A 27,802-nucleotide genomic window follows, 5' to 3' on the forward strand; every position below is an offset into this window, starting at 1 on the left:
TTTGCGTGTGTGTGTCTCCGTGTATGTGTCTCCCTGTGTGTGTGTGTATTCCTGTGTATGTGTGTGTCTCTGCCCGTGTGTGTCTCCCCATGTATGTGTGTCTCTGCCCATGTGTGTGTCTCCTCGTGTGTCTCCCTGTATGTGTGTATCTCCCCGTCTGTGTCTTTCTCGATGTGTGTGTCTCCGCGTGTGTGTGTCTCTGCCCGTGTGTATCTCCCCGTGTGTGTGTCTCCCTGTGTGTGTGTCTCTCCATGTGTCTCTCTCCATGTGTGTGTCTCCCCGTGTGTCTCCCTGTGTGTGTGTATCTTCCCGTGTGTGTGTCTCCCCGTGTGTGTGTCTCTCCCTGTGTCTCTCTCCATGTGTGTGTCTCCCCGTGTGTCTCCCCGTGTGTGTGTATCCCTGTGTACGTGTGTGTCTCTGCCCGTGTGTGTATCTCCCCGTGTGTCTCTCTCCATGTGTGTGTCTTCCCGTGTGTGTGTGTCTCCGTGCGTGCGTCTGCGCGCCTCACCCCGGCCGCACGTGGCGTTGCACGTGGATCGCACGACCACCCAGCTGTAGGAGTGTCGCGGCGCGGCCGCCACCTTCGTACGGTCCGACCCGCCACCACGTGGCACCGTGTACTCCCACGAGATGCCGGGGTTCTTGCCAAACATCAGCAACTGCGATGACACCGCCGGAGCAGAAAGACGATCTCACACAGTCACGCCAGACGATTGATGGCGAGTGGGGGGGGGTGACTCGCTCCATGGTGCGGATGAGTGGCGACCGTCGCTAGTTGCTAGCAGGCGTCGATGGCGTGTGTCCGTGACTCGCCCTCTCTCTCTCAAGATGACTCACTCGCTCGTTCACTCGCGCACTCACTCGCTCACTTGCCTGTTCACTCACTTACTCACTACCATGCTCAGTGCTCGCTCCCCCGCTAACTCAGTAACATGCTCACACATGCACTCACTAACCTGCTCACACATGCACTCACTAACCTGCTCACACATGCACTCACTAACCTGCTCACACATGCACTCACTAACCTGCTCACACATGCACTCACTAACCTGCTCACACATGCACTCACTAACCTGCTCACACATGCACTCACTAACCTGCTCACACATGCACTCACTAACCTGCTCACACATGCACTCACTAACCTGCTCACACATGCACTCACTAACCTGCTCACACATGCACTCACTAACCTGCTCACACATGCACTCACTAACCTGCTCACACATGCACTCACTAACCTGCTCACACATGCACTCACTAACCTGCTCACACATGCACTCACTAACGTGATCGTTGCTTACTTTGCTCGCTCTCTTACCTGTTTCACTCACTCTCTCACTCACCACCCTGCTCACTCATTCACTCGCTCACTCACCTGCTCAGTACTTACTCCCTCGCTCATTCAGTAACCTGCTCACTCATTGACTCACTAACCTACTCACTCATTCACTTACTACCCTGCTCACTCGCTCCCTATGCTGCTCACTCATTCACTCACTCACTAGCTTGCGCGCACATTCACCCACTAACATGCTCACTTGCCCCCTAACCTGCTCACTCTCTCACTCACTAACATACTCACTCATTCACCTACAATGCTGCTCACTCATTAACTCGCTCACTAACCTGCTAACACGCTCACTCTTCTGCTCTCTCACTCACTCGCGCACTCACTCGCTCACTACCCCCACCCCCCGCACCTCTATGACGAGCGTCTCGTTGGTGGGGCCCGCGCTGCTGAGGCTTTCGCCGTTGTTGTAGGGCCGCTTGTAGCTGAAGGCCGCTCCGGCGAACTCGTATCGCCCGGGCCAGTCCACGGTGTGGCCGCCCGTCAGGTGGTAGCGGCCGCGCGCGTCCCGAGCCGCGAGGTAGCAGCCCGAGATGTTCACCTCCGACACGTGGATGCTCCGGGCGCCGGCCGGGATCATTACCACCACGCGGTAGCCTGCGGGGTCGCCAGCAGGCGGAGGGAGGAGTGACCGTGGGGTAAGGGCTGTAAGGTTAATGCCGAGTTCACCGCGTTTCGCGTCGTCGAGATGTCGACTGCCTCGTCTGGTACCGCACGAGGGATCGTGAGTTCGAGCCCGATCCCTGGCGCTCGTTGTAACCCAGGAAGTGAGACGCTCACTCGACCACCAAGCCACCCGGCCGAATTGAATGCGCATTATACTTGACGGTGAATAGAGCATCATGCGTGCAAATAGCACCCCATAGCGCTGTGCATTAACTCTAAATATAAGGTCCCAATCCAATATACAGCCGCGACGAAGCAAATAAACAAACCCTACTGCTACTATACTCTTTGGTTCTTTCGGTAAATTCACGTAGGTAGAAAAATATTAAAATAAAGAAAACAAAAAATTATATATCACGACGTTTCGATCGCAACACAAGTGGTCGTCCTCAGGCGGAAAAAATAATCCAGCAGTGTAACTGCTCGACCAGCGTGATATATTAATTTTGGTTTGTTTATTTTATTACTTTTCTGCCTACGTGACATTACCGAAAGAACCAAAGAGAATGGATTCCTGCAGTCACGAAAGCTTCAAACCTACTACTACTACTACCAAGCAAAATCTAAAATTGAATCAACAAATTGAGGAATGGCAGCAGCACAAGAAGCACAAACACAAATATTCAAGAAGAATCATCATCGCCATGCTCACCGAGTTTCGGAAGGAGCGACGCCTCAACATGTGCGTGCGTGTCTGCCTCAAATGATTACCTGCTGTGGAGCGGTGGTGTAGCAGTTAGCGCGCTGCGCTATAAACCCGGTAACCCGGGTCCGGAGCCCCGGTCCCAGGGCTCCCCTAGGTCGACTCAGCCTCAAAATGAGTACCTGGTGCGGTGTTCAAACATCGCCACTGGGGAGACAAAGGCGGCCGGGCGTGGTGCTGACCACCCACCCCCTTCGTGTGCCGTGCCGGCCTTCATAGGTGCCACTCGCTAACAACGCTTGCCCCACAACATATGTGAGGCTATACGGGAGATCTTTGCCATTGCTTGTGTTCACGCGTGCATGCGTGAGAACATCCATCCGCGCGTTCGTTCACGCACGCACGCATGAACGCATGCACACACGCGTCCATGCAGTCGTGCGTTCATGCGTCCATGCTCTCATGCACGCATGAACGCATTCTTGCACGCGTCCGTTCCTACGAGCTCGTGCTGAGCGCGCGCATGTGTGAGTGTGTGTGAGTGTGTGTGAGTGTGTGAAGCGGTGGTGTAGTGGTGAGCGCACTGCACTGTGAACCGGGGGTGACCCCAATTCGATTCCCGCTCACATCGGTGACGAATATCTGAGCCGGTCTTCGGCTTCCGCTGGGTCGATTCAGCTTCAAATGAGCGCTTGTCACGGCGTGGAGACATCAGCACTCGGGGGACAAAGGCGGTCCGACCAGCCTTTAGGAGTACTTGCCCCAAAAGTATGTTAAAGGCTATACGGGAGATCTTTGTTTTTTGTGTGCATCTTGGCACATGCGTGTGCACGTGTGTGTGCGCGTGCGTGTAGCGGTTAGTGTACTATACTCTTTGTTTTTTTCGGTAAAGTCACGTAGGTAAAAAATTAAAATAAATTAAATCACGATGTTTAGGGCGCAACACAAGCGTCCTTAAGTGTGCTGGTGCCACTTAAGCGGTTGTGCTTTCGCTAAGTTGTCCCCACCTGAAGATGGAAGCTTGTGTTGTGCCCGAAACGTCGTGATTTAATTTATTCAAATTTTTTACCTACGTGACTTTACCGAAAAAAACAGAGTATGAATCCTTGCAGTCACGAAAACTTCAAATCTAGAATTAAAGGTTAGTGTACTGCGCTTTGAACCTAGAGACCCGAGTTCGATTCTCGTTCTTGGCCAACACCAGTGACGATTATTTGAACCGGTAATGGGCCTCCCCTAGGTCGACTCAGCCTCAAATGAGTACCTGGTGCAGTGTGTAAACATCGCCACTGGGGAGACAAAGGCGGCCAGGCGTGGTGTTGGCCACCCACCCCCTCGTGTGCCGTGCCGGCCTTTATAGGTGCTCGCTAACAGCACTTGCCCCTACGGTCTGTTAAGGCTACACGGGGGATATTTGTCTTTGCGTGTGTGCGCAGGGGACCCAGCTGGTGCATCTGCCAGTCATCTCAGTCAGTCGACCCGTGGCACCTGGTTCTGCCCCGTGACCTTCTGCCAGCGGGAGTTCGACACTTCACGTGGCCTCAACGTGCACATGGCCTGGCATGAGCGCCGTGGTGAGGTCACCGCCACTTAGTGGCGAATGTCGGTTGTTGTTGTTGATGTTGTCCGTGCGTACACGTGCACGTGCGTGCATGCGCGTGCACGTGTGTGCGTCGCTCACCGTGGCCGGGCTGCTGGCTCGTGAACACGCCGCGCACGAACTGGCAGCTCGCGTTGTTCCCGCGGCAGACGCCGCACGAGTCCTCCAGAGCGCCCGAGCCCAGCACGTTGTCACAGCCCACAGCCTTGGGGGGGGGGGGGGAGGGGGCGGTGGGGGTCACAGGGGTCACAGCATGAGAAGGGGTCACAGCATGAGATAATGATGACTTATTTAACCAGGAAAGCCACAAAAGTGTCCAATCCATTTCCTGAGATGAGAGAGATGCAGGCACAAGACAGAGATGGAGTGAGGAGAGAGAGAGACAGAGACGCAGACAGAGAGGCGGATGAGGGAGACTAATTCGAGTGTTCGTGTCTGCTGGAATTTAACTTCAGTGGGATTTGAAAGCGAGCTGACAAATCGCGTTCGTCTCCCCCCCACCCACCCCCCCATCTTGCTTCCATTAAAGCTCGGGGGGGGGGGGGGGCCTTGAGCCGCACGGGGCCCTGAACTTTCACCCTCTCGCCCCCCCCCCGCGACCCCAAATTACAAATCGGAGCGCCTCAAAGCCACGACGCCTCCGTGGCCGTAATCGCAAACAGAACCTCACGCAGCAGCAGCAGTAGCAGCAGCAGCAGCGGCAGCAGCGGCGGCAGCAGCGGCAGCAGCAGCGGCAGCAGCGGCGGCGGCGGCAGCGGCGGCGGCGGCAGCGGCGGCGGCGGCAGCGGCGGCGGCGGCAGCGGCAGCGGCGGCAGCGGCAGCGGCAGCAGCGGCAGCGGCAGCAGCGGCAGCGGCAGCAGCGGCAGCGGCGGCAGCAGCGGCAGCGGCGGCAGCAGCGGCAGCGGCAGCAGCGGCAGCGGCAGCAGCGGCAGCGGCAGCAGCGGTAGCAGCAGCAGCGGCAGCGGCAGCGGCAGCGGCGGCAGCAGCGGCAGCAGCGGCAGCAGCAGCGGCAGCAGCGGCAGCAGCGGCAGCAGCAGCAGTAGCAGCAGCAGCAGCAGCGGCAGTAGCAGCAGCGGCAGCAGCAGCAGCAGCGACGACGCCGCAGACGCAGAGTCCCGTTAACGTCGGCCAGATGGCAAGGGGCGGGGCGGGGGGCGGGGCGAGGGGGGGGGGCAAGCGCCGTCGTTGCCGTCCGTTACACGGCCCGAGTCAGGGAGTTTCTTCTGGACTTGAGTGGTGGGGGGGTGTGGGGGTGGGTGTGTGTGTGGGGGGGTGTGTGGGTGTGTGGGGGTGTGTGGGTGGGGTGTGGGGGTGGGTGTGTGTGTGGGGGGGTGTGTGGGTGTGTGGGGGTGTGTGGGGGTGGGTGTGTGTGGGTGGGTGTTTGTGGGTGTGTTGGTGTGTGGGAGGGGGTGTGTGTGGGTGTGTGTGTGTGGCAGTGTGTTGGTGCGGCCTTCACAGGTGCTCGCTAACAGCACTTGCCCCAACAGTCTGTAAAGGCTATACAGGGGATCTTTGTCTTTTGTGTACATTGCAGATTATTTTGTAATACTGCTTAGCGCCGTCCCGACGGCTTAAAAATAAACTGTAAATACTGAAAACGATTAAAAACTAAACCTTTTTTTTTATTTGACCAGAGTTGTACAGCCCGCTTTCAGAAGCGACCTGGCCACAAATGATAGCTCAACGAAGTGGCTTATCATCATTATCCAAAATTCCAAATTCTCTAAACGCTTGATGTTGATTCTAAATGTGGGGGGGAACAACCAGAGGACCCGGAGACAAAATCCACGTGACCACGGAGAGATAGAGAGAGAGACACACACACACTCCAAACAAACAGGCATCGTCAAGGGTTGGGGATCGAACCCATGATACCCTCCTGTATACCAGGCGAGGGAGTTGACATCTCCTGGCCACCGTACCTCGCACACGCCCTCGATGCACACGTCACGGCGGTCCTGGTGGCACCGCGTGCCATCCTTCACCTTGCCCGCCATCGCGAAGAAGAAGTTGAACTTGTCGGCCAGGCAGTAGAGGCGGCAGATGTCCTGCTCTGTGCGCGCAGAGGTCGTGGCGGGGGGCAGGGGCGGGGTCACGGGAGGTCAGGTGCACGGGGCAGCACGGGGGGGGGGGGGGCAGGGGTGGGGGGGACATTACCGTAACTACGGATGATGATAATGGTGCTCCTGATGCTGCAGATGATGATGATGATGCTCCTGACGCTGCAGATGATGATGCTACTGTTGCTACGGATGATGATGATGATGATGCTCCTAATGCTGCAGATAATGATGCTACTGTTACTACGGATGATGATGGTGCTCCTGATGCTCCAGATGATGATGCTACTGTTGCTACAGATGATGATGAAGCTCCTGATGCCCCTGTGGCTACAGATTATGATGCGGGGTGCTGATGCAATTGGTGATGCTACTGTTGCTACGGATGATGATGTTGATGCTGACGCTACTATCCATACCTCCCTTTCTGCCACTACTATCACACCTACTACCACGACCCCTTCCCGTCTCCGTCTATCTCCTCCTCCTGACACCACCTGGACTAACTACTACTACGACTACCACTCAATCTCCTCTTCTTCACTCCTCCCCCCTCTCCTCCCTCTCCTCCCACCACCATTCTTCTCCGTTGTATTCTTCCTCTTCCTCCTCTTCCGTGCTCTTCCTCCATCCATCCCCCATCCTCCTCCCACCACCACCTACTCCCCCATGATCCTCCCCCTCCCACCACCACCACCACCACCACCTCTTCCTCCATCATCCTCCCACCACCACCACCTCCTCCATGATCCTCCCCCTCCCACCACCACCTCCTCCATCCTCCTCCCACCACAACCTCCACGGTGCATCTCCCCTCTTCCTTCAACAACCACCACCACCACCTCCCTCCCCCCGTGCTCTCTCTCGGCGTTTCTCCCCCCCCCCCCCCCGCGCTTGCCTTCGACGCGCGTGTACGGCTTCCAGTCGTAGAGGAGGCCGCGGAAGGGCCGCGAGTTGTACTCGGCGCACTGCAGCGATCGGAAGTCGACGGCGTCGGGGGCGCACGCGCGCGCCTCGCACAGTCGGAAGGTGCGGCCCGTGCCCGGGCAGTAGCGACCGCCCAGCTGGGGCCGCGGGGCGCCGCACTCGCGCTCCCGCGAGCTCACGCCGCCGCCACACGTGCGCGAGCACGCCGACCAGGGCGACCACGGCGACCAGTGGCCGTCGATGGGGCGGCTGCCCTCGTCGCCGTGCCGCAGGCATTGGCCGCGTCGGCACCACTGGGGGGGGCAGGGGGGGGGGTGAGAATTGTGGGGAATCGTCATTCGTGTTGGAGGATGGAATCCGACGAGCTGCGAAGCCTCTTTCGTTCGCAGATGACAGGGATTATTAATTGGCTGTAAACATCTTGGTATCTAGAGGAACGCGGAGCTTGGGCAGTTGTTTGGTAGCTGGCACCTTATTTAAAACGGAGCGCCCCTCCCCCCTACAGCGCCCAAACGTTCGAAACCGTGAGCACGGCGATGTGATTAGGGGCCGTCCATAAATGACGTTACGCACCTAGGGTGACGATGTGTGACGAGGGGGGGGGGGGTTGAGAAATGTGACGTCACATGAAAATGCGCAACTTTAAATACATATATAATTGTTATAACAACACTAATTGTCATAACAACACTCCTACAACATCAGAGTGCAGCGCCGCATTAAATACGCACTACAATGACAATAGTTTACAGCGATTTGAAGCATGTTTTATTTTCAAAATGGAAATATGGTTTCGGAGGGGGGACAGAGCTTTGTGACATCATATTTGAGGGGGGGGTCTGACTTTTTGTGACGTCGTGTGACGAGGGGGGGGGGTCAAAAATCGTCCCAAATCGAGTGACGTCATTTATGGACGGCCCCTTAGGGCAAGAGGAGCCGCGATATTTAAATATCCTCGGGGTGCGATCGTGCGAGACAAATCAAATGTTGGGGGGGCCCCCACCTGACCGACTGCCGCATCACCTGTGCCGACGATGCCGTCACAACGCCACTGGGGAGCGGTGGTGCAAGTGGTTAGCGCGCTGCGCTGCGAACCCGTCGAGCTGAGTTCCGTTACCGCTCGCGGCCAACTACCGGTGACGGGCAGCATCTGAACGGCTCGCGGTCCTCCCCTGCGTCGACTCAGCCTCAAATGAGTACCTGCTGTGTGGTGTGTGTACATCGCCGCTTGGGACAAAGTCGGCCGGGCGTGGTGCTGGCCACCAACCCCCTTCTGTGCATTGATCCGTGCTGCTCGTCGCTTACAGCACTTGCCCCAACAGTCTGTTAAGGCTATACGGGGGGTCTTTGGTAGGGTTAGGGAGATGAGACGCCCGTGCATGTTGCTGAACGTCGTCGGTAACGTTGGTGCCTGAGTAGTAGATTCTTGAATCCTTCTGTGCGGAGATAGGCATGAGCCCTCCCCACTCCGAGTGCTTTGCTTTTCGCCTCCCACACGAAGCCGCACTCTGAGTAACGGCACTGGCCAAACATCTTAATGCAGGACTAATTGAGACCCCCCCCTCCTCCAACCCCCCCCCCCGCCCCCCAGGTCATTAGTAGTGTTTTGTATTATTGTTATACCGCATTACACATCGCACACGCAGATGCGCGATCCTTCGTAACCCAGCCAATGTCACTTAACACATACGCAAGGCAGCCCCTCCTGGAATTGGCCGCATTAATCTTGCGCGTGCGACGTCCTGCATGGCTGCGACTTTCAACTGCATCGGGTGACGGTGATGTCACCAGACGCATCGCCGGTGGTGGTGGCGGTGGTGGTGGCGGTGGCGGCTACGCTGCTGATGCTGCTGCCACCTCTAATCCAGAACCGTTGTGGAGGAGGCAGCAGCAGGTTAGTGGATCACCGCACACAGATGTCGTCTGAATCTTCTTTCCCGTGGGTTGGCGTCGAGGAAGCACCGTACCCCTGTCTCGCCAGGAGAAGGCGGTACAAGGGAGCGTGGACTAATCGTGTGCACGGGGGATAGAGTGTTTCCCCCTCGCGCAAGGTGTGGGATATTTTTTTTTACTTGCGTGCACTCCTGTTTCCTCCTCCCACACGTGTATAAATAAAGACTCGTCGTTATTTTCTGCAAATATCTTACGATATAGAGGACGGCAGAGCTCGGGCAAATGTTGGCACCCTGTTCTCTCTCTACGAGAGCGAGGGGGGTAGCGTGCGACGCCACGTTTCAACTTAAATATTATTCGCAACCCTCTTTTTGCCTCAGCGTGGCTCTCCATTATAAATAAACAAGTTCTTAATATCATTATATATATTATAACATCAATAAGTCAGGAGCCAGTTGACTCTCCTCCTAGCCATTCGTGTGAATCTCAACTCTCGGTTCGACATAATATCCGTATATATTGATTATTATTATTGTTATTTTTGCGGCAAGTCGTACAATTCATTTTCAATGTGGTATCCATTATAAGGTTTGGTTTTGGGTTGGTTGTTTTTTGCTTTTGGTCGAGTGTAGCCGCGTGCGTCGTGTGGGTGGGTGCGTGCGTCCGTTTCAAAACTGCACAGTAAGCTCGCGTGCTTCGCTGCAAAAGTAAACCACGCAGGGATTGGATGGCTCTTTTGGAAAATCCGGCCAGGCAATGGTCTGCAGCTTCAATCAGAGAGGCGCTGCAGAATCCCGTGCACAGAACCCCAGGATTCTCCCCTCCCCCAAAGCGGTAGGTACGCGTGCCATCGTTTCCATAAATGCACGCAGCTAGCCACGACCCCGAGCGAGCCGTGACCCCGAGCGAGCCGTGACCCTGAGCGAGCCGTGACCCCGAGCCAGCCGTGACCCCGAGCGAGCCACGACCCCGAGCGAGCCGTGACCCTGAGCGAGCCGTGACCCCGAGCCAGCCGTGACCCCGAGCGAGCCACGACCCCGAGCGAGCCGTGACCCTGAGCGAGCCGTGACCCCGAGCGAGCCGTGACCCCGAGCGAGCCACGACCCCGAGCGAGCCGTGACCCTGAGCGAGCCGTGACCCCGAGCCAGCCGTGACCCCGAGCGAGCCACGACCCCGAGCGAGCCGTGACCCTGAGCGAGCCGTGACCCTGAGCGAGCCGTGACCCCGACGACAAGCGAAGCGTGAGCTTAAAAGTGCGCAAGGCAGAGACGGAGAGGCCGTGCGCCCGGAGGAGCAACAGAGAGAAGGGAAGAGGAGCGCGTGGATCGGATAAACTTGCTCACGTTTAGAGCCAACGCAGCGGCCGCCTCTAAGAGGAGGCAGCACCATCGGGCAGGACGCGGCACCGGGACGACGGACGGCCGGCGGGCGAGGCTAACGACGGAGTGGCAGCCAAAGGAGAGAACGTGCCCGAGAGAGAAAGAGAGACAGAGAGAGAGAGAGAGACACACACAGAGATACACAGAGAGAGACACACAGAGAGAGACAGAGAGAAAGAGAGAGAGTCCGCCCGCCGCGGAGATGGAGCGATTGACTCGGCTCCTGCGCACGAGATAGCGACGGCTTGGCTAGGGCCTTCATCCAGCGGTGAAAAGATCGTGACGGATGATGCTCAGGATGAACCAGCTATGTGGGGGGAAGGCATGGAGCTCCCTCGCAGCAGCAGCAGCATCGGCTCGAGGCTGGCCATCAAACAAAGATTGTCACTGCAGCGCACGCTTCAAGATGCGCTTCTACGGCCGTCTGGAACGCTCTCCCTTCCGAAATCAGGAAGCCCACTGGGAGCTATCCACCTTAAAAGAATCCATACGAACGAACTCATTTATTTAGAGCTGCCTTTTATGTTTAGCTTGTTGCTCTTCATTCGCACACCAGATTAGCGCGGTTGGCTACGCACGGTGCGAAAGAAGGTCAACATCCACACGGGGTGAGTTTGTGTACGCGAGTGGTGCCCTGCCCTCCCCGTACCTTGTTGATCCCACACGAGGTGCCTTCGGCCGCTGGCATGAACTTGGTCTCACAGCGCCGGCCACTCTTGTGACACCAGAGGGCCTTGCAGATGTCCTGTGGGGAGAGTGCAGGATCGACGGAAGGGTTAGGAACAAGCCGTTGAATAGGGGTTGCGCATGACGAATAGAGTCGGGTTAGGGCCATGAATTGAATACGGTTACGCATAGGAATAGAGTAGGGTTAGCAACAGGAATGACATCGGGGTAGAGTTAGGAATAGAGTCGGCTAAAGAGCATCACGAAGCAGCCGTCCTTAAAGAGCCAGCGCATGCGGCTCCACAGTTGCAGATTGCCGACCGCCTGGGTCAGGGAAACGGTGGAATTATCTCGTGGTGGCGCCATCTGATCGCTGTTTTCGCGTCACCCGAGACACAGCCAATCCGCGACGTCATCCGCCCTATTCCAGTCCAAATATTAGTATTATTAATTAATAATAATGAATAATAATAATAATAATTACGGCGTGTAGTAAACATCGCTAGGGAGGCAGAATTGATCCCCATTTTTTTATGAATGTACAGGCATTGTGGGATGCAATGCGCACGGATGATGCGAAAGAAAAGTACATTTGATTATTATTATTGCTGTTTATCCAAGAAAGCCACACGCTGCTGAGTCATAGAACCCGGTGCGTGGCTGTGGACTGTCATTGATAGCCGATGCGGAAATCCTTGACCTTTGACCGTTTTCGCTGCAGCGCAGCTGCACTTCGTCTGGGGCGAGCGCGTGCGTGCGAGCGGGCGCGCGTGTGCCATGATTTCATCGCTCCATCTCCCACTTGGCGATAACCCCCCAGTGAGCGTTCTCGCGTAGATTTTCATTGCGCGGTTTTGTTTTTGTTCCTCGTTTATCAGCAACTTTAGTGGTGACGAGACCACGTGTGGTGTGTGCGCGTTCGTGTGTGAGCGAGCGAGCATAATGGGGAGTGCAGTTGGTGCATCTGCCAGTTATCTCAGTCAATCAACCCATGGCACCGGGGTTTGTTTGGTGACCTCCTGCCAGCAGCGAGTCTTCGACACTTCACGTGGCCACAAAGCGCACCTGGCCTGGCACAGGCGTCGTGGTGACGTCACCGCCACTTCTTGGTTAAAGGTGGTTCTTGTTGTGTTAGTGTGTGAACGATTGTCTAACTGTGTCACGGCCAACACCAGTGACGATTATCTGAACTGATCCTGGGCCTACCTTAGGCCGACACAGCCTCAAATCAGTACCTGGTGTGGTGTGCAAAATCATCGTCACTGGGAAGACAAAGGCTGCCGGGCGTGCTGCTGGCCACCCACCCCCTCGTGTACCGTGCCGGCCTTCATAGGTGCTACTCGCTAACAGCACTTGCCCCAACACTCTATTTAGGCTATACGGGGATCTTTGTTTTGCGTGTGAATGTGTGTGGATCATTCGCGTTATATTCGTTTTATACGCTGATGACCCGGTATAATCACTGTGTGATTTATTATTGATTTATTATTTTATTTATATTTTTATTTCGATTATTTATTATGTATTACATTTTTTACCTACGTGACTTTACCGAAAAAAACTAAGAGTATGAATCCTTGCAGTCACGAAAGCTTCAAATCGAGAATTAAATAGTTATATTTTATTAGTTTCAGTGGCTTGCTTTCCTTCTCTCTACTTTGCACTCCTATCGGTTTTTTGTGCGTGTATTGTTTGTTGCAACTCGCTCAGTCGCCCCTATTGGACATCTGTAAAAAAAAATGTAGAGCTTCATAGCTCATCGGATTTCTCCAGGATAAATACAGATTCTCATATCTTCATTTGCCCCACTTGGAGCCTTATGACGGCACCAAGGGCTCCGGCTATCATTGTTACACAGTTGACGCTCGGATCTACCTACAGTTGGGGTTGGATGGCATAGCTCCAGTTTCATTACGAGCGCAGCCAATGTCTCATGTCAAAACATGGATGTCTCAAAACGTCCTTAAAAGAATGATAATAAAGCACAGCTTATTTTCATCGGTACACCCCACTAGATATCCAAATCAATCTGTCTTGACTTGGTTATTGATGGTTGGAACGTCTATCAAACACACGAGGTCAACAGCCTTGATATCCTTCTAAATCGAACGTTATCCTTTCAGTGCCATGTCAACAGAGCCCTGATAACCTCGTTTTTCCACTTGAGGATCATATCCCGGCTGCGTCACATCCTTAATACTGCAGACACCGAAAGACGGTAAGAATGGGTTTCACCCTTTCTGCCAATAAAACATTTTGCAATGAATCATGTCTTACATTAACCACATATACTTGTGGTGAGCATGCAAAAAAACATGATCTGGTAGTACATGTTGCATTGTCTCTGAAACTGATTGGTCCACACCAGAGACAGCTTTCTTTAGAGCCTAATCTCAAACAGTGTTAGACCAGAGGACGCCAAAAGGCGTACAGCCCAAAGACATTGATAACTCGGGTGATCAGCTACAGCATGGGACCTCCCTTGCCACTATAAAATATAAGGATAGGTTTGATCTTTTCTGCAGGCAATAAAACAGTTGTGTTCAGATATTGAAAGAAAGACTGAACCACGCATTTGTTTTCTCCCGCATTAACTACTGCAATTGCCCTGCCTCTTGGAACCACGAGCAAGATCGTAAACACGCTGGAGTCCTAGTAATAGGTTTTTACCCTTTTATCTGGCACCAAAACTGACACCTTTATACGAGGGATCATGTTTGCAATAACCACAACACAAGAAGTCAAAATGCAAACAAAAAGAGACAACTCTGATAATGATATGCACTGTCCTTGAAATTGATTGGTCCACACCCGAGACGGCTTTTCTTAGAGCCTAGTCTCCACTGATGTTGGACCAGATGACGCCAAAATGCGTTCGCCAGGGTGCTAACTGGAACACAAACTTTAAAGGATCACATCACAACACCTGTGCACCTGCCCCTTCACTGGCTCCCTGTACGTACCCGCATTGATTTTAAGATTCTGTTGCTGCTATTCAAGGCCGTGAATGGACTTGCTGCTTGCTCCGTAGATTCATGATCTCCTTCAGCCACGAATATTTCATCAAGGTCATCGAGATCTTCAGATTGTGCACTGCTCACTGTCACCACGGTCGAGGCTTCACCCTTGGGGATGATCGTTTCCTTTGCAATTGCGGCCACCAAAACTCTGTAACTCGTTGCCCCATTCGAGGTCAGGGGAATTCCCAGACACTTTACAAATCTTCAAATCTCGACGAACAACCTCTCTGTTTAAAATTTATTTTTCTCTCTATTTTTCTGTAGTTATTTTCAAACCCCTTTCTCACTTCTTCGTGCCTTGGTCGATGCTAAACTATGTCCGCCTTGCCACGCATAGCACCACTGAGAACGCTCGTTCAAGGGGTGCTTTGTAATGTTGTTGTAGTATTATTATTCAGTGAAACTTGCCGTCCGTGAGACGGTGTGGCTTGTGTCGATCTTGAGGCCCACTTAGCAGCATTCTGTATTGCCGATATCATGGCTTCTCAGCCATATGCCATAACGGATTTATGTACACAAGTCGTTAAACACACACACAGAGAGGGAAACTTCCTTAGGCACATTGGTAAGTTCTCCTCTCATCGCTGCTGTGCGCGCCTTTAATTGAATCTAAATATTTTCCCAAAGAGAATCAACTCCCAGAAGAATCGCAGATGACTTAACTCCGACCAGAGAGAGAGAGAGAGAGCGCGCGAGAGAGCGCGCGAGAGATAACGGAGAGAGAGAGAGAGAGCGAGAGAGGGGTGCGAGCAAGGAAGAGAGAGCGGGAGAGAGAAACTGAGAGAGAGTGAGACCGAGAAAGAGGTCGAGCAAAGGAAAAGCGAGAGCGAGAGAGCTAAAGAGAGAAAGAGCAGCCTCCACTACAGTGCTACCCTAGGGATCAGCGTCATTCTCTGGCCGGGTCTAACCCAACACTAAGAGCATCTCACTGAGAGCCTGAAGCAAGTTGATAAAAACATCGCTAATGGATTTGATTGGGGAGCCGGGGGGGGTGGGGGGCGAGGGCCAGGGGTGGGGGTTGAGCGGGGGGGCGGTGTAGGCTTTGCACTGCAAGCCCAGTCTAGAGTATACTAGAACATGTGTCCTTAGTACATTAAGCTTTTCCCATGTGGAATCGAGCGCCAGGATGGATTAAGTCTGCGTACACAAAGTGCGGGGTTGTTTGTGCGATCGGCGTCCGCGCTTTCTAGCTAAGGGTGGTGGTGGTGGTGGAGGGGACGTTCACAGCGTGCGTCCGTCCGGATCACGTGGATCGCGAGGGTCACGGGAACTGGCTCGTAAAGAGTTGCGGTGTGGTTCGGGAGGTTATTCACCCCGAGAGAAAACCGGAATCCCGCGTACTGGTCAAGGGGTTAATGCCCGAAACGTAGTCGGGGGGAGGGAGGGGGAGACACGTTTAAATAAAACGTAAAAAACAAATAAACAGCGCTAAATGGGAAAAGACTTTTCGGCAATGGCGATGGCGTCACAGACCGAGCCACGCGTGCCTCACCTCGCGCGTGACCCCCCCCCTTCCCTGTCCCCCTCCCCACACCCCCCGCGTGGGAAGAGGCGCGCGCCGACCTTTTTGAAGTCGAAGGTGCAGAGCTTGGCCCTGTCGCCGAACTGCCACTTGCACTGCGTGTCGGCGTCGTAGCGCTCGCCAGGAAGCCGTTCGGGCAGCGCGAGTTCGCCCACGCTCCGCGCCGCGTCCATCAGGCACAGCGACTGCGCCGAGCTGGGGGGAGAGGGAGGGGGAGGGGGGTCGAGAGGGTGGGATGAGAACTAAGAAGAGTTTTGGGACGAGATTTTTTTGACTTTTAAAAACAACTTTTATTGCCCCCTCTTCTTGGTTCTTTCCGTAAAGTCACGTAGAAGGGAAGTAATACAATAATAAAAATAAAACATGATAAAATAATTCTCACGACGTTTCGGCCACAACGCAAGCAGCCGTCCTCGACAGACCTGGTCTTCACCTGAGGACGGCTGCTTGCGTTGTGGCCGAAACGTCGTGAGAATTATTTTATCATGTTTTATTTTTATTATTTTATTACTTCCCTTCTACGTGACTTTACCGAAAGAACCAAGAAGATGCATCCCTGCAGTCACGAAAGCTTTACATCGAAATGTTACTTTTATTGCCGCCAGCAGCAAAAGCACTGGAGGCAATTTCAATATGAAATACACAAAGTCACCAGTAAACAAATGAAAATAAACGCTACAAATCGACGCGCTGTGGCGCTGAAAGCACCACGCACAGCACAAAATAAAAGTCACGTGGTTGTGGTGTCATCGCGCACGCCACGGTGACGAGCGAGCGCTTCAGAAGGTGGACGAGAGGGAGGAGAGAGAGGCACGCGTTAGCAGTGGTGGTGGTGATGGTCGTGGTTGGATAGAGGAAGGCGTCGGGATAAGAACCAAGAGCATGGGAATAAAGGAAGGTCGTGGTGATGATGGCGGTGGGTGGGAGGGAGGCAGGGAGGGCGAGGGGTGGAGGCAGGGAGGGCGAGGGGTGGAGGCAGGGAGGGCGAGGGGTGGAGGCAGGGAGGGCGAGGGGTGGAGGCAGGGAGGGCGAGGGGTGGAGGCAGGGAGGGCGAGGGGTGGAGGCAGGGAGGGCGAGGGGTGGAGGCAGGGAGGGCGAGGGGTGGAGGCAGGGAGGGCGAGGGGTGGAGGCAGGGAGGGCGAGGGGTGGAGGCAGGGAGGGCGAGGGGTGGAGGCAGGGAGGGCGAGGGGTGGAGGCAGGGAGGGCGAGGGGTGGAGGCAGGGAGGGCGAGGGGTGGAGGCAGGGAGGGCGAGGGGTGGAGGCAGGGAGGGCGAGGGGTGGAGGCAGGGAGGGCGAGGGGTGGAGGCAGGGAGGGCGAGGGGTGGAGGCAGGGAGGGCGAGGGGTGGAGGCAGGGAGGGCGAGGGGTGGAGGCAGGGAGGGCGAGGGGTGGAGGCAGGGAGGGAGGGGATGGTGGTAGTTATTCTTTGGTTCTTTCGGTAAAGTCACGTATAAAGATAAAATAATAAATTAAATTAAATACTAGCATACGACGTTTCGATTGCAACACAAGAAATCATCATCAGGTATAAATTAAATAGAAACACAAATCTAGTATACTTAGAAATGTAATGTAATACAACAGAGAGTCGGATAACATAACAGTCAACACCCTATCTGGATGATTACGTTCTTCCTGAGAATGCTAAATTTGAGAGAGAGATTAAACACAGAACCAGAAACATTTAATTTAATTTATTATTTTATCTTTATACGTTACTTTACCGAAAGAACCAAAGAATAATTCCTATAGTCACGAAAGCTCCAAATCAAGTTTATGGTGGTAGTTGGTGGTAGTAGTCGTGGATGATGGGGATGAGGATGTGTCCACGTGTCCGTGTGCCCGCGCGCCACTCGCCGCCCGCATGGCCGCGTCTCGACGTGTCTCCACGTGTCTCCGCGTGTCTCTGCATGTCTCCACGTGTCTCCGCGTGTCTCTGCGTGTCTCTGCGTGTCTCCGCGTGTCTCTGCATGTCTCCACGTGTCTCTGCGTGTCTCCACGTGTCTCCGCGTGTCTCTGCGTGTCCCCGCGTGTCTCTGCATGTCTCTGCGTGTCTCTGCATGTCTCCACGTGTCCGTGTTCACTGCGCGCCCTGCACCGTCGCTCACACCTCAAGAATCGCTGCAGGGAGTTGCGACTGCACGGCGACCAGGAGAAGACTCCGTTGTTGCCCGCCAGCGTGGGCGCCATGATGTTGCCCTCCGACTTCTTGCACAGGTTTCCCTCTCCGTCGTGCACCATCCCGAAACTCCACCACGGAGGAGGAGGAGGAGGATGGAGGAGCACGCGGGGAGAAGAGGGGAGACGAGGGAGGAGAAGGGGGACATTAATCTAACTTTCACTTGACTCATTATCAATGTGGAGTCGCACACGGAGCCTCCGGAAGTTGACATCGGTGAGCCACGGTACGGCTCCTCCTCAACCGCACCGCGGAAGGCGAGATGGAACAGATGGAGATTAGTCCACACGTTGTCGTATCACATTCTCCTGGTGAGCCAGGGTACGGCACCTCATCGAGCGTACCGCCGGAGGGGAGTTTCGCGACACCTGTGCGGTGATTCACCAACCCTTGAATGATCGTGGCTGTTGACAATGATGATGATGATGATCATGATGGTGATGGCGATGAAGTTACGGAAGTCAGTGGTGTCGGAAGAGTGGTTGGAGTTGCAGAAGTCTTCCAGTGTCGCCTGAGCGAACGAGGTTTCCTCTCATTCCCCACATTCTCTGACCTCATTCCTTTGCTGCATCACCGGAGCAAGCAGAGCGAGGAAATGTAGTCGTAACAATAATGATACATTAATAAAGACATGTGTTAATCAGCTCATTTATTTATTGATTTATTTATTTAGTGATGGCGATTATTATTATTATTCACCAGCCAGGTAGCTCAGCAATCGGTACGTTGCGAGTTCAAATCCTGATTGGACTGATTGACTCAGCCAATCATCCTTATCTACGTCCCTACGAGGTCGATAAAAAGCTACCATTTTACGAGAAAGTCAACAGTTGGTTGTCTTATGGAGAGACTCACCCCCCTCCCCTGCCATAGGAATGGGGAATTACCACTACCGGCACTAGCAGCGCTACAAACGGGAGATTATCACCAATGCCTCTGCTCAATTGCGTAGGAATGCACTCTTGACGATTTCCCCTGTATTTCCCCCACTATCTGACCTCATTCTCTGCTGGCTTACAACGATCCGGACCCAGGGAATGCGGTCACAATAACGATGCTAAGCCGGGCTCATCCCAAGGATCTCTTGCCAAGAGTAGCGGCAGAGCTGGCTAAGCCTGGGCGTTGAGGGAGCCTCTCATTCGTCAAGGGGGGCGGATTTAACTGTGCGTACAATAATCTGATGATGTAGGCAGTGACGAGAAGGAGACTGACACTTTCGATTTAAAGCGTTCGTGTCTGCAGGGATTCATCTTCTTGGTTCTTTCGGTAAAGTCAAGTAGAATGGAAATAATAAAATAATAAAAATTTAACATAATAAAATAATATACTTTTATTTTATTATGTTTTCTTTTTATTACTTTATTATTTCCATTCTACGTGACTTTACCGAAAGAACCAAGAAGAGACTGATGGATAACAACAGGACATTTAAAAGTGTTGTTGTTCGGAATATATATTTAAGTAGCTGGAAAGAGAGGAAGAGCTAATGACGACGACAAACTCGAGATTGGTGCCAGAGAGACGTGTCCACTACTTGAGCCATATTGGCACAAGACAAGACAGAGAGGAAAGTGGAAAAGCTGCAGTGGACACTTTCTACGGGCTTGCTGCCCATAGATCGTGATGATGATGATGATGACGAAGCCAGGTGTGCGTGCAGAAAAACAAGCAAATGCCTTGGGGGCCGTCCATAAATGACGTCACGCGATTTTAGACGATTTTTGCCCCCCCCCCCCCCCATCGTCACACGGCATCACAAAATGTCTGACCCCCCCCTCAAATATGGCGTCACAAAGCTCTGCCCCCCCCCCCCCAAAAAAAAAAACATGCTTCAAATTGCTTTAAACTATTGGCATTGTAGTGCGTGTTTAATGTGGCGCTGTACTTTGATGTTGTAGGAAAAAACATGTATTAAAACAGTATATATCATTAAGTAGAACGTGTTGCCGATATTTATTTAAAGTTGCGCATTTTGATGTGACGTCACATTTCTCCACCCCCCCGCCCCCTCGTCACACATCGTCACACATCGTCACAAATATCTGACCCCCACCCCCCTAGGTGCGTGACGTCATTTGGAGTGGGAGGGGGCGATCACCCCACTTGGAGTGGCCACTGCACTCACTTGTGCCCGGACTCGTGAGCGATGGTGAACGCGAGGCCGAGCCCCGAGTCCTCGTTCACCGTGCAGCTGCGGAACTTGCTGCACATCCCACTGATGGGAGCGTAGCCTGCGTCACGCACCAAACACAGAGATGCCCCGTGTAGCCTCAACACACTCGTGGGGCAAGTGCTGCTCGCGGGCAAGTTTGAGAGCCATCATTGTGTACGCGATTCTTTGGGTCTCTAAGTCAATGGGGTTTTATAGCAGTCCATTAGTCTATATACCAGTCTATAGGTCTCTGGGTCTATATTGAAGTATATGGATGACTCTTGAGTCTATGGGTCTCTATGGGATTCCGTGGCACTCTCTACGAGTCTATGGGATTCTATGGGATTATGATGGGTCGCTACGAGAATGTATGGGTCTCCATGTTAGTCTATGACTGCGTGAGTCTATGGAGTCCGTACTCTATGCGAGTCTATGGGTCTCACTGCCGGTCTATAGGTTTCCTATTCTCTATGTGATTAAATGGCTATGTGTGTGTCTGTGGAACTTTATACGAGTCTATGGGTCTATTTGCCGGTCTATGGGTCTCCTATTCTCTATGTGATTCTATGGCTGTGTGTGTCTCTATGCGAGTCTATGGGTCAATTTGTCAGCCTACGGGTCTCTTGTTCTCAATGTGACTCTATGGTTCCCTCTGTGTGAGTGCGTGTGTGGGGCTTTATGCGAGTCTATGTCCCTCCGTGTGCGTAGGGGTAGATGGGGGGAGCGGGGGTTGGGGGTGGGGGCCAGGGGGATGGGGGGTTAGGAGTGCACCCTACCCAGGGTGTCACACGGCTCGTTCTTCCACGAGCAGATGTCGGTGCCGGTGAGTAGCACGGCGTGGTCGTGGCGGCCCCCGTGGCGCCCGGCCGCCGTCACGCCCGACTGCCACTGGCAGAAGCTGGACAGGGTCTGGTCGGCGTGGTGGTTGATGACCAGACCTGGCTGGCCGTGTCGACAGAGCACGCAGCGTCCACCTCAGGCCCACGGCCACTCGGGACAAACGCGGTTCGTTCTCGCGAGAGACTCGGAAAAACGCGGACGTTGTTGCTGCTGTTTGTTGCTGCTGCTGTTTGTTTGTTGTTGTTGTTTTCTGTTGTTGTCGTTGTTTAACACGTAGGCTTTCCCGAGCAATATTACAAAAATAACGGGTTGTTTTCGTTTCGCTGGGTTAGATCGCGTTAATGTAAATGTCGTGTCGGTAAACTCGCCGCCACCCGACACAGCCAAGTCGTGAGGTTTTGACACGCTAACAAAACGTGGCAATTCGTTACAGCCCCCCCACCACCCCAGGTGGAGAGGGATCACAGAGTCGACCCTAGGCTTGTGAGCGGTGCTGTTCTCGATAATTTATTATAACTCGAATGTATTTCGTCTGGAAAGTGCTTTTATTGTGCTTACGATTTTAGTCGTTTAGCAATGTTTTCTTTCACCCTTGCACGGCACTTTGAATGGCATCGTTTGCACGCGCTAGTGCCGTAGAAATGAAGACTCGATCGATTGATTGACTCCCAGCTGCGATAAAGTCACGTAGGTAAAAAATGAAATAAAATAAATGAAAACAACTACATTAAATCACGACTTCTTGGTTCTTTCGGTAAAGTCACGTAGAAGGGAAATAATAAAATAATAAAATAAAACTTAATAAAATACAATTCTCAGGACGTTTCGGCCACAACGCAAGCAGCAGTCCTCAGGTGAAGAACATGGCTGTCGGAAAGACAGCGTCCGAATGAACACCACCACCACCAAGCTTGGCAGAGTATGCTGCGTATGCTGCCAAGCTTGGTGGTCTTTCCGACAGACCTGTTCTTCACCTGAGGACGGCTGCTTGCGTTGTGGCCGAAACGTCGTGAGAATTGTATGTTATTATGTTTTATGTTTATTATTTTATTATTTCCCTTCTACGTGACTTTACCGAAAGAACCACGAAGATGAATCCCTGCAGTCACAAAAGCTTTAAATCGAAAATTAAATCACGACGTTTCGGGCGCAACACAAGCGTCCTTCTTCAGGTGGGGACAACGTAGCGAAAGCACATCCACTTAGTTTTTTCATTTATTTAATTTAATTTTCTACCTACGTGACTTTACCGAAAATAACAAAGAGTATGAATCCTTGCAGTCACGAAAGCTTCAAATCTAGAATCGCAGCTGCGACCCGCGAGTTACTCACCTGATCCTCCTCGAGCAGAACGAGTCCCACCACCACCAAGTTGATGTTGCTTCCTATAGTGCCGTCCCGGAAGAGGCTAGACACCTGCAAAGGATATGCAGATGGAGCAACAGAGAGGAGTGGGGGGGGAGGGGGTCAAGTGGGGGCTGGGGGAAGCGGGGGGGTGGGGGGGGTCTGGGGGGGGTCTGGGGGGGGGGTCATTCATGTAAAATGCTTTTCACAATCGCGGAGTAGGAATCTCATAGACTCGAGCTGGAAAGCTGCTACCAGCACTACCGACAACTGATCTGCAATTCTATAAATATTAAGATGTTTAAAAAATGTATTCAGCCAATCAGTGCACTGTTTATTATTTAAAAAATGCCCACTGAGCTATATAGGCCTTTTACAGAAGGGATCTGACCACGAAAAATTGATCAACGAGTTAGCGTTTCATCACGTGGAAATGTATAGCCTCCAGTCAAATACTCTAAACGCGTGATGTTGTTTCTAAATGTGGAGGGGGGAAAACCGGAGGATCCGGAGAAAAATCCACATGACCACGGGGATAGAGAGAGACACGCAAACTCCAAATATACAGCAGCAGGCGTCAGGGTCTCGGATTGAACCCACGACCTCCTGTATACCAGTCGAGGTAGTTAACATCTGCTAGCCACCGGGGAGGGATAACCGAAGCATCTGGAGACAAAAAAGCACCCAGCGGCAAAGCTCTACCCCGTACTAAGGGACGGACGATGATGTCAATCGCAACATTTAGCCATCCTGTGTGCGCTGATCCACCAACCCCCTCGCGGCTGCCTCCACAGCAGTGCTGCATTACAGACAGCCGCGTCTAGCAACAGCAGCAGCAGTAGAGTATAGCCTCCACCACCACCAATAGCTACACCAACTCCTCTCCGGGCTGGGAATCGTCACCACGTGTTGTTATTTTGCTGCCTTGGCCAATATTGTACTTGGTGTTAACAAATCGGTAGAAATGTTTTTACTCATGATATTCATGTATTTATTGCAGTGACTGGTTTACCTTCTCTCTAGTTTGCACTGCTATCGTTGTTTTGTATATGTTTGTTGTTGAAACTTGCTGACCCCCCCCCAGCCCCACAGGACATGTGTGATCAAAGAGCTTCATAGCTCATCGGATTCCTCCACCTCCTCCTCCAGCCGACAGAAAGATTCCGTATTCCCACTCACGATGTTGAGGATGGTCAGCACGTAGGTGGACACGCTCGCGCGCCCGTGGTTGGCCACCATACGTGGGTCCACCACCACCAGGGTCTCAACCGTGGCCTCTCCACGTCGGCTGGGCCGTGCGCTCACGGGTGACCGCCTCCCCCTGTCCCGAGACACGAGCCCCGGGGATTCGTGGGGAGACTTTCCCGCGGGCAGGAAGGGGAATTCGTCCGGGTGGATGAACGCATCCTTGCCAGGTGGTTTCGGCGCGTCTGTTCCAAGGAGAAGGGGTTTTGGGGAGGGGGGGGGGGGTGGGAGGGAGGGGGGGTCCAGTTGGAGGAGAGTGGGGGGGGTAAAGTGTGGGGGTTTGGCTTTACGCATCGGCGGCCGCGTGGGAGTCGTCGGAGGCGATGTGTCTGTCGTTGGTAGTGATCGATGGTGTGGATGATGGAGTTTGGTGGATGTTCTCATGAGGGTGTCCTGTACGTCGAACTTCTTTCGCACCGTATAGGAGCCAACCGCGCGCTAATCGGAGGTGCGGGGGAAAGGAGGTCAAACTAACCCCCCCCCCCCCAAAAAAAAAAAAACAGTTTTCTAAAAAACATTGGTCTTCAAGAAAAAAATATCTGTAAGTGTTGCACGTGCGTGTCGGTGTGTGGGTGGGTTTGTAGGTGGGTGTGTGGGTGTGTTGGTGTGTGGGTGTGTGGGTGGGGGTGTGGGTGGGTGGGGGTGTTGGTGGGTGGGTTGGTGTGTGGGTGGGTGTGTGGATGGGTGGGTTGGTGTGTGGGTGTGTTGGTGTGTGGGTGGGTGAGTGGGTGTGTTGGTGTGTATGTGGGTGTGTTGGTGTGTGGGTGTGTTGGTGTGTGTGTGGGTGGGTGTGTTGGTGTGTGGGTGTGTTGGTGTGTGGGTGTGTGTGGGTGGGTGGGCTTGTCGGGGCGTGGAGCTGGCCACCCACCCCCCTCCCTCGTGTGCCCTGGAGTACATTCAATAGGTGCTCGCTAACAGCACGTGCCCCAGCAGTCTAATAAAGGCCATGGGGGTGGGGGAGGATATTTGTCTATGTGTGTGTAGTGTATACGCGTGTACGCGTACTTGTGCATATGTGTAAGTATATCACATGTGATGTACTATCTGTATACAAAAGTACGCATGCACAGTGGATTGTATCAGTCACGTTAAAAGCGTTTTGCATCTAATAATGATTTGCCATAATAATCACACCATAATAACAATACGATTTGCAATTGTACAAACTGTAAATGCCCCCTACATAATAAAAAGCAAAACTATAAAGGGCATTGATCATCAATCCTTCTGAAATATGTCATTCGTTTTCATTTTAAAGGCTCGATTTTACCAGCAGCTTTCCTCCTAATATTACTTGGAAATGGCGATTCAGAGGCAGACAGTGAGAGAGACTGGGAATCTCCACTAATATATAGTTCGCTGTCATAGTCTGGATCTCTATAATAGCTTATGGGTATATGGGATACTCTCTAGGTCTCTGTGATCGCCTATTACTGAGGCAGAGACTGAGAGAGGCTGCATCTCTGCGTCGCAAATTTATGAAAAAGTCCGATCCTTACATACATTTCTTGCGCCGTCCGCAGTAGTGCTCCTTGCGCGTCTCCTCCCCACGTTCCCGCGTCTCCTCCCCGCGTCCCTGCGTCTCTTCTGCACGTGCCCGCGTCTCCTCCCCGCGTCTCTGCGTCTCCTCCGCGCGTCCCAGCGCGTCCTCCCCGCGTCTTCGCGTCTCTTCTGTGCGTCCCTGCGTCTCTTCTGCGCGTGCCCGCGTCTCCTGCCCGCGTCTCCGCGTCTCCTCCCCACGTTCCCGCGTCTCTTCTGCGCGTCCCCGCGTCTCCTCCGCGCGTGCCCGCGCGTCCTCCCCGCGTCTCCGCGTCTCCTCCGCGCGTCCCTGCGTCTCCTCCCCGCGTCTCCGTGTCTCTTCTGCGCGTCTCCGCGTCTCCTCCGCGCGTCTCCGCGTCTCCTCCGCGCGTCTCCGCGTCTCCTCCGCGCGTCTCCGCGTCTCCTCCGCGCGTCTCCGCGCGTCCTCCGCGTGTCTGTCCGGCCGGCGATAGAGGGCGTGGGGCGCGTGACCGGAGGGAGAAGTGGCGGAGCGAGTGTGGCGCTGGCGGCTCCTCCGCGCAGTCTCGGGCACGAGCGGCGAGATGAAGAATTCTCCGTGGGGAGTGCGGATCAGACCTGACTGCACGCAACAGCACAGCGGACCATCGACACCACACACACACACGGCAGACGACACACACGGACAGACAGGCAGGCATACGGGCAGACAGACACACACGCAGACGACACACGGACAGACAGGCAGGCATATGTACAGACAGACACACACACAGACGACACACACGGACAGACAGGCAGGCATATGTACAGACAGACGCACACACAGACGACACACACGGATAGACAGGCAGGCATATGTAGACAGACAGACACACACGCACAGACACACAGACATACACGGACAGACAGACAGGAAGGCATACGGACAGACAGATACACACACACGCGCACAGACACACGGACAGACACACATACACGTGCACAGACAAACAAAGAAAGACACACATACAGACGCAGACAAGCGCAGACAGACACACACACGGACATACGACAAATACAGACCAACACACACACACAGCGGGGATAATGTGACCAATGATACTCAAGCACTCAGTTACACTCGTTAATACCAATGCCTTAACAAGGAAAACACACACATAGACAGTTTATGGCCCTCCTTCGTGTGTTATGAAGAAGCTTCATCACTCGAAACATCGCCACATGTATTGTTTTCGTTTCAGAACTTCATATTGTTGCTGCTAATGCAGCTGCAGGGAGATGCTAAATACCTCGCCTGGTATACAAGAGTGAATGGGGTCGATCCAGACCCTGACGCCTGCCGTACAATTTGTAGTTTGCGTGTCTTTCCACGTGGTCGCGTGGATTTTTCTCCGGGTCCTCCGGTTGTTTCCATACACAATTAGAATCAACGTCACGCATTTAGCGGCTGTACATGTCCACGTGATGCTAAGCCACTTCGTTGAGCTATAATTTGTGATTGCCAGGTCGCTTTCGAAAAATAACTATATAGCAGCTCAGTGGGCCTTACCTGCTAAAATAAAACTTGCGCAATAGTTTTAAACATATAATGCGTTGATTTTCAACGATTACACTGGCACAGATTCGCCGATAAACATTCGATTGCAGTGGCACACGAGGCGCTGGTTAATGCGTGCAAGTGTTTGTGTGCTCGTGTGTGTGCATGTATGTGTGCTCGTGTGTGTGCATGTATATGTGCACGTGTGTGTGCATGTATGTGTGCTCGTGTGTGTGCATGTATATGTGCTCGTGTGTGTGCATGTATATGTGCACGTGTGTGTGCATGTATATGTGCACGTGTGTGTGCATGTATATGTGCACGTGTGTGTGCATGTATATGTGCACGTGTGTGTGCATGTATGTGTGCTCGTGTGTGTGCATGTATATGTGCACGTGTGTGTGCATGTATGTGTGCTCGTGTGTGTGCATGTATATGTGCACGTGTGTGTGCATGTATGTGTGCACGTGTGTGTGCATGTATGTGTGCACGTGTGTGTGCATGTATATGTGCACGTGTGTGTGCATGTATGTGTGCTCGTGTGTGTGCATGTATATGTGCACGTGTGTGTGTGATCGCGGTAGTGTAGCGGTTAGCGCGCTGCGCTATGAACCCGACGAACCGAGTTCGATTCCCGCTCACGGCCAGCACCAGTGACGATTATTGGAACCGGTCCTGGGCCTCCCCTAGGTCGTGGACAGCCTCAATTTAGTACCCGGTGCGGTGTGTCTAAAACATCGCCACTGGGGAGACAAAGGCGGCCGGGCGTGGTGCTGGCCACCCACCCCCTCGTGTGCCATGCCGGCCTTCATAGGTGCTCGCTAACAGCACTTGCCCCAACAGTATGTTCAGGCTATAGGGCGATCTTTGTCTTTGCACGTGTGTGCTCGTGTGTGTGTGCCACTCTTTGACAGCAGAGACCAGTGCCGAGATTGGTATTGGACTTGAGCCCAAAATCGCGTGTGTTTCGTTTTTTTGTCGAGGGATGGGTGGGGGGGTGGAAAAAGGAATATCTATGACTCGACGTCTGCCGGGTGAGAGATTGAACCCCTGAATCCACAACGAGCGACCCCCCACCCACTCTCCCCGAACCTAAACACATCGTCACAACGATGTCATGAGTCTCGTGACGGGGGGGGGGGGCAGCCCCAAAAGGTAGCGGAAACGCGCCACACACACACACACACGGAAACTCGCCACACACACACACACGGAAACTCGCCACACACACACACGGAAACTCGCCACACACACGCAGAGAGAGAGAGAGTTAGGG

The 27,802-nt window shown here is 53.4% G+C and overlaps 1 protein-coding gene across 1 annotated transcript in view; it reads right to left on the reverse strand.

Annotated features, from left to right (window-relative positions):
- Window positions 1-27,802, reverse strand: part of LOC144936818 (A disintegrin and metalloproteinase with thrombospondin motifs 16-like) — a 56,574-nt gene that overhangs the window by 15,329 nt on the left and 13,443 nt on the right. Inside the window, exons 4-16 of the mRNA XM_078863983.1 lie at window positions 24,993-25,608; window positions 23,424-23,674; window positions 22,233-22,316; window positions 20,837-21,002; window positions 20,034-20,139; window positions 17,840-17,977; window positions 15,772-15,925; window positions 11,172-11,267; window positions 7,222-7,543; window positions 6,186-6,316; window positions 4,345-4,468; window positions 1,707-1,951; window positions 509-659 (exon numbers count right to left, since the gene is read on the reverse strand). Of these exons, the coding sequence (XP_078720109.1) occupies window positions 509-659; window positions 1,707-1,951; window positions 4,345-4,468; window positions 6,186-6,316; window positions 7,222-7,543; window positions 11,172-11,267; window positions 15,772-15,925; window positions 17,840-17,977; window positions 20,034-20,139; window positions 20,837-21,002; window positions 22,233-22,316; window positions 23,424-23,674; window positions 24,993-25,608 (2,584 nt within the window). The remainder of the gene's footprint in view (window positions 1-508; window positions 660-1,706; window positions 1,952-4,344; window positions 4,469-6,185; window positions 6,317-7,221; window positions 7,544-11,171; window positions 11,268-15,771; window positions 15,926-17,839; window positions 17,978-20,033; window positions 20,140-20,836; window positions 21,003-22,232; window positions 22,317-23,423; window positions 23,675-24,992; window positions 25,609-27,802) is intronic.

Source organism: Lampetra fluviatilis, chromosome 17 (genome assembly GCF_964198595.1).
Source record: "Lampetra fluviatilis chromosome 17, kcLamFluv1.1, whole genome shotgun sequence".
In the NCBI taxonomy this organism is placed as follows: Eukaryota; Metazoa; Chordata; class Hyperoartia; order Petromyzontiformes; family Petromyzontidae; genus Lampetra; species Lampetra fluviatilis.